Raw genomic sequence first — 6813 nt, 5'->3', positions numbered from 1 at the left:
TAGCGATCTCACATGACCACTGGAACTGCTACTGCTGCCGCCTTGGTCGGAACTCCTCAGGACGTGAGGGCTGAACACGCGGATGGGCTCGAGTGATTGTGTATTATAGTCTTCGAGTGCCTGTTAAGATATCAGTGTTTATTCTTGAGATCGATTTGCAACCATGCCGGCGTACTTTCAGAGACCCGAAAACGCTCTGAAAAGAGCAAATGGTGAGTGATTGCCTCTATAGTTGACGACGATAGCTGACGTTAGTGTTAACTAACCAGCATGGCGGTGTCAGCCATGTTGTAAAGTTCGGCTTTTCAGACCCTATGATCTGGCGTCGAAGTCGTTGTGAATCGATGTAGAACATGTAGGTCTTAAGTCTAGACATATACGACAAAATTCAACAGTAGCGTAACGCTTATTAATAATACATGTAATTTGTATTATTTGGCCTAGTCATTTGGATGATTTTAATGTTAGCTAACATTAGCTAGGTAGCTCAGACACTCCTTAAGTAAATGCAGTCCAATGTCTCAGATTTATTAAAAAGTTATGGGAAGGGAACATATTGTCGAACGCAACATATTTGTCAGAGGGAAATTATTTTCAACACAACGCTAACGTTACTCTGAAATGGCATTGACAAGTTTTGTGGAACAAAGCTGACCGACTACTCATGTTAACACCGTCAACATGCCCTGCTAATAAGTTAACAGCTCATTGAGTTATGATGTATACATATTTATATCTATATTTAAAAATCGTTAACATTAATGTATTCCGACTTTATACGTTATATTTGTTGTTATACTTTTTAGATTTTTGTGCGGTTTCTGGTCATAGTATCAACCGAGTAAGGGCTAAGCTAGCAGCTACACCAGGCAGGTAACTGAAGCGTTCTGTTCGCGTTGCGTCTGCTGCAACTATTAAAGGTTGTTTTAAGCTTATTTTATGCTTCTGCGTCGAATCGACGGCGTACCCCCGCAGACCCCTCTGCGTCGACGCGAACCCCTCTCCGACCCCTCCGCCGTAGCTCGACGTGCACCTTCAATAAATTCTAACTTCGCGACCAAGCGACGCAGACCGCAAGGACTGTGATTGGTCAACTCGTCTTGTGTGTTCATAGTCAGTCGGTGTTTCAAACAGCCTACTGTGGGGTTTAGCAACATGCTAGTTCACTGACATAAGCTTTGTAAATAATCTCAGACATGTTTTAGTTACAATGACGGGGTTATCCGTATGTAAAGTGTCTATATGTCTAACGTTTTGAAATTAGCACTTCGCCGGCAAGCAGTACTTCGTGGGCAGTTGTGCTAAAGTTTGCTTGCTAACATAACATAAACTGGCTGGCAGACACCTCGCAAATAAACTCGGATTATTTGCTGGTTGCAGTAACTAGGTCAATGGATTTTACTGTGTCTATTTCTCAATATTTTATACAAAATCTAAGCAAGAAAAGGCCAAACAAATAAAATTAATATTTTGGCACAACAGTCTACGGGGTTTGGTATATCAGTACCGTTTCGGTCATACAGTCTATTGCTTCGGTGGTGAGCGACGCAGACACAGGCAACACCGAGCGTTATGGCGGTGAAATGCACCGCAATGGAAAGCAATCCGACGCAGAACCATAAAAGGGTCACAACGCTGTAGGAGTGGCGGCGTAGCTACGCTGTGGAGTTGATGCAGAAGCATGTTGAGCCCTTTATGCTTCTACGTCGAATCGACAGTGTACCCCCGCAGACCCCTCTGTGTCGCGGCGAACCCCTCTCCGATCCCTCTGCCGTAGCTCGACGTGCACATATCCAAAAAATTGTGACTTTGCGTCGAGGCGACGCAGACCGCAAGGACTGTGATTGGTCAACTCGTACTGTGTGTTGATAGTCGGTGTTTCAAGCAGCCTACTGTGGGGAGTCTATGGGGTTTGCCATTCTGAGTACTGTTTCGGTCATACAGTTTATGGTTTCGGTGGTGAGCGATGCAGACACAGGCGACACCGAACTTCGAAGACACACCCCCTATCATTATGGCGGTGAAATGCACCGCGATGCAAAGCAACCTGACGCAGAACCATAAAAGGGTCACGACACCGTAGGAGTTACTGCGTAGCTAGGCCGTGGAGTTGACGCAGTAAGCACAGTGTTTCCTCTACATTGATTTTAGCATGGTGGCCCGCCACGGCAAAATGAATGCCACTATGGTATCAGAATCAGGGCAGGCGCACAATGTAGTTGCGGTTGACTTTTAAATAATCCTGCCCAGGTATCCTCCCCCGCTGGCTGCCGCTCACATTGCATTTTAACAATAAGTAAAACTAGTCAGGTTATTATGGCCTGTCCAGTTCAGGGTTCCCGCGGATCCTTAAAAAGTCTTAAATACAACTTTTGGTTTTTAAGGACTAAAAAAGTCTTAAATTGTCTGGGATGTCTTGAATTTTCGAAAGGGAGGTATTAAATTTGCGTATGGGGCCGCTAGCGAGTGAAATGTCTCCATCAGGTTTCATGTATTGAAAAAGCTATTGTATAAGTGACTATGAGGCTTTGGGAGGAAGTGTAGTGGTTGCAGAGTGAAGATGTTTTTCACGGTTGTGGTTAAAGGTGTGAAAACGGTAATAGTACAGTAGGCTATGAGAGATACGCAGGTAGCCTACGTGAGCGGGAGAAAGAGTTGGTAAGCCAGTTAGTGATAGGTTGGCCATAAGTTCGAATTTAGGCCGGACATATGGATTTTAAAAGCCCTGTTCGGCGCAGCCTCAAGCCAGACGCTCATTTGTCCTCCGTTTTGGAGTTGCGCTGGGCATCTAGAATCTTTGCTCGGACGCAGCAACGTTTCACAAACTATGGACGCGAAGACTGCTGGTCAAATTATGCACAGTGCTTCGGTCACTCGTCTGATAATTTGCTGCGCAATTTATGAAGGAACCTAGCCTGGCTAGCGCCACCACTTCTCAATGAGACGTGGTCTGGGAACCAAGCGTTCATTTTCTCGTATTTGAAAAAAATGCCCAGATCCGTTTATTGGGTGCCACGGATGTCTATCAAATGCGTCTGTGCATAGCTCATCATCATCTTGCTTTCCCCCTTGTTCTGTGATTGGTCTCCTATCTCAGGCGAAAATTTGCTCCATGGTCTCCAGGCTGCCTTAGCAGCGTGAATCAAATCGCGCGCAAGGCAGCATGGGAACACCCAGGCTAGAAGGAACCACAGACTGACATAAAAAGAGGACAAACGTTTTTGCAGTCAGGAGGAAATACTGTAGATTAGTGCTGGGCGGTATACCGGTGTATATTTTCGTTATGATATGAATTTTTAATATACCGCCGTACCGGTGTATTTGATTATACAACGTTTGGAACTCTGCACCGCGCGACAGTCTTTCAGACGACACTTGTTTTACATGCACACATGGTGCGACCCACCGAACACAGTGACGTTTAATGTTATTTCATCTCACCTTAAGAATATTCGCTGAAATTATCCAGGTAGCAAGTAAAGCATGTTCTAGACATGAACTGAACAATACTAGCTGGCTAGTTAGAAATGATCCTGTCATCAGTGCACCAAAACAAACTTTTTTTGTTAATGTTTTGCCTAGCGAACCGAACCGAAGCTCATGACATCCACAACCACACAATAACAATAAGGCATGTTTCTGATAGGCCTATTTGACAGAGTAAGCACATTAGCAGAGAGGTTTCATTTTCAATTGTATAATTTTCAAAAAGGTAGAATTATTGCAAGTTGCACTACTTTTTGTATTGGTTTTATACAAGATATTTGTGAAATTTGCAGAACAAAATTTCTGTATTTTGACTGCAATTGTCTATGTTGTTTTGTGTGTGTGATAATGTGTTTGTGCATAGTGTGTGTCAGTCAATCGTAGCAGTCTGCATAATCTTTGCAACCAACGTTACAATGTATCTGTAAACATTGTTGCAATGCCTCTTCATATCTGCCTTGTTTTAACGGTTAGGCTACGCTACAACAATGTTGAAGAGAAAGTCATCATTCTCAAAATGGCTGTGAGTTAAATGTTTTCATGCATGTCTGAATAACGGGTGAGCAATGTTTAGGAGACAAACAAATGACTGCACTCGTGTTTAGGCATAGTACAGGCTCTTTTTCTTTGGCTGAAAGTGTGCAGAACTTGTGCATTTACATAACAATATTTAATAAAAAAAATTGTAGTTCTTCAGAGCCCTATTTTTACTACCCCTGCTGTCTGTACCACATCCATTATGGACACTCGTAACAATTACCACTGCCATCTCCAGCTATGTTGGGCAGAGGGTCAAAATAAACATTGTATGCTTAGTGGACCACTGGACACTGTCGTATACACTCAAAGACGCACCTCCATTCACAGACACACAGTGATTATCAGGGCCCGTCCACACGGAGACGCTTTTTAGGTTAAACGCAGAGGTTTTGCTTCGTCTTGGCCGAGCGTCCAAACGAATCCTGTAAATGCACTGCCCGAAACCGCACTTTTCTGAAACCTGGTCCCAGAGTGGAGAAATCTGAAACCGTAGCCCATTTGAATTCGTTTAGACAGCGAAACCGCACATCCTGCTTGCGTATCGATGATGTCATCGCCACACCTCAGCTGTCCTGGACTTGCACTTATAGTATTGCCTAACAATACTAGTTTTCATACATGACATTACCTACGATTACACTCCGTAAGATGAATATCACAACTGGTGCTGCGCAGCGCCGATAGCTTATGGACTGAACACTGTTTTTTCGCGGTGTTTTTTAATGCATTCTAGCTACTGTCAGTGACGCGAGAGAACTTAAGTTATTAGGAAAGTGCGGTGTAAGTTTAGGCTACATTAATTTGTGCGTAGTGCCAGTGTGATTCATTTATTTTACATGTCTTATATATACATATATACATGCATTCACAGTCGAGTGAAATCAGATATAAGCATACAAAGACGCTTAGAACTCGCGTTAAGCCGATGGTAGCACACTGAATGCAAATGCGCGATTTGATTTGATGCAGGCAAACGTATTGACTGTTACTAACGAAGGTTTTATAGCAATATTATAAATGTGGCGACAGAATAGCCTAGAACTTGGGTAAGCCTTGCGTTTAGTAGCCTAATTGTGGTGATAGCCAAAACTAATGTGAATCACGGACTATCCTACAACCAAAGAAAGTAAAGGTGATTAGTAGGCTAGGCCTACCTGCGTTAGCCAAATAAAGGACGGGACTGCACCCTTCACAAACCGTAAAATAAAGTTTATTAGTTTTACAGTTGACTACAGTTGACAGTTCACCATCAGTCCACACAAACAATTCTGGTTTCCTTGCAGTAGCCATTTCGTCATAGCCTATTCTGTCTGTTTGTAAAGCACAAACTTTGGTCAGTTTCTGTAAAGAAACAGTGCCACCTATAGGCCTGGGGTATGAAGTAACGTGTTGAGTCGTGTTGAGATGGATCCGTTTGGACGCAAATATTCTTGATGCGGTTTCAGGGAAGACGGAGGAAAAAAAGATCGGTTTCGTACGTGTGGACTAGCCCTCAATGTTAGAGGATCGATCACAATCTCCAATAGGGAGGGACTTTTAAGCACATCATATATTCTCCTTCAGAATCAGAGTAGGTGAACTACCCAATACTTCATTACACATGAAGATTTTATTCAACATTTGGTCAATTTGTGCAAAACTATGGCCTGCATCGCTTCCGCGTCATTACAAACAAATGCACATCATCTTCGTGTTTCTCGCGTGTGATCCAAGTACTTCCTGAAAACTCTGTGCAGCGAATTTGGGCTTAAATCAAAGCTCTGGATGTCTGCCAACTAGTGGTAGAGAGTACAAATGAGATTTCACACCGTACTTGAATCTATTGTCTGTTGTAATCAGTGTCATTGTTTGTCGCAATTTTGCGACTTTGTTAACAACTGAATGCTTTTGGCTCATGTTGAATCATCGTTGGCATGCTGCTGTGGTACGCCAGTTCTGCTTTGCAGTAGACACGTTGCACCTTGTCATCTTTTCTAAGTTTCAGCTTCTATCCTTCAGCAATAAGACTCTTGAACACAACTAAACTGAAAGAAAATGCAAAAAAGCATTATTTATTTATTATAATCATTTTTGTTTTATTATTTCTTCACTGGATTGAGCTAAATCCTGTAACAAAATACCACAGACATTGTTGTGCCAATAAAAGTATCTATCTAAATGATCCCAAAACTTAGGACATTCTCTGCCTTTTATGAACGGTTTCTTGGCTTTGTCATTGCACCAACTTAATTTTGAAAGTGGTGTGCGCGTCGGTAGTAACAGTCCGTATGAAACAATGATCCCTGAGCTAAGCAGGCCAAAAAACACGAGCGATTTTTTTGAGCACGTCTATGGGAATGATAAATCAGCAAAGTTACATCTAACACTTTTAAATTGGTTAAGATGTAGTATACTATTGCAAAACAAGGGGAAAATCTGTCCTTCCAAGAGGGTAATACAGAATTTTTTTTACAGAAAAATCACTATTTAGACCAACTTTAAGAGCTGTTGATGGCAGCAGTAATATTGCTAGGACAGCTAGATCATACTGCTACTGTAAATTAACACCCGTAAGTATTTCTGGGATAGAATATTGCAAAGAGGTTTGGTCACTTTATTTGTCATGCTCTCATCAGTTGTAATAGTCAAATTGTTACGCATATCATATCAAAACATGAAATAAGTAAGGTTACTACTTACATCTCAATTTAAAGAATACTTGGAAGGGTATTATCAATTTGTATTCAGATCTTGCCATAGACTGACAAAGACTATGCCTAAGTGCTTGCTTGGTAAGTCTACCGTCCA

The 6813-nt window shown here is 42.2% G+C and overlaps 1 protein-coding gene across 1 annotated transcript in view; it reads left to right on the top strand.

The window, feature by feature from the left end:
- The first annotated feature begins 17 nt into the window (after positions 1-17).
- Positions 18-6813, top strand: part of LOC143124727 (eukaryotic translation initiation factor 3 subunit A) — a 35583-nt gene continuing 28787 nt past the window's right edge. The window contains exon 1 of the mRNA XM_076286437.1: positions 18-212. Within this exon, the coding sequence (XP_076142552.1) occupies positions 164-212 (49 nt within the window). The 5' untranslated portion in view covers positions 18-163. The remainder of the gene's footprint in view (positions 213-6813) is intronic.

This window comes from Alosa pseudoharengus, unplaced genomic scaffold (genome assembly GCF_046254945.1).
Source record: "Alosa pseudoharengus isolate Yale_2024_CS ecotype anadromous, Long Island Sound unplaced genomic scaffold, YU_APseudo_1.1 YU_APseudo_1.1_scf_15, whole genome shotgun sequence".
Taxonomy (NCBI): domain Eukaryota; kingdom Metazoa; phylum Chordata; class Actinopteri; order Clupeiformes; family Clupeidae; genus Alosa; species Alosa pseudoharengus.
This window is presented reverse-complemented; position numbering and strand designations above follow the sequence as displayed.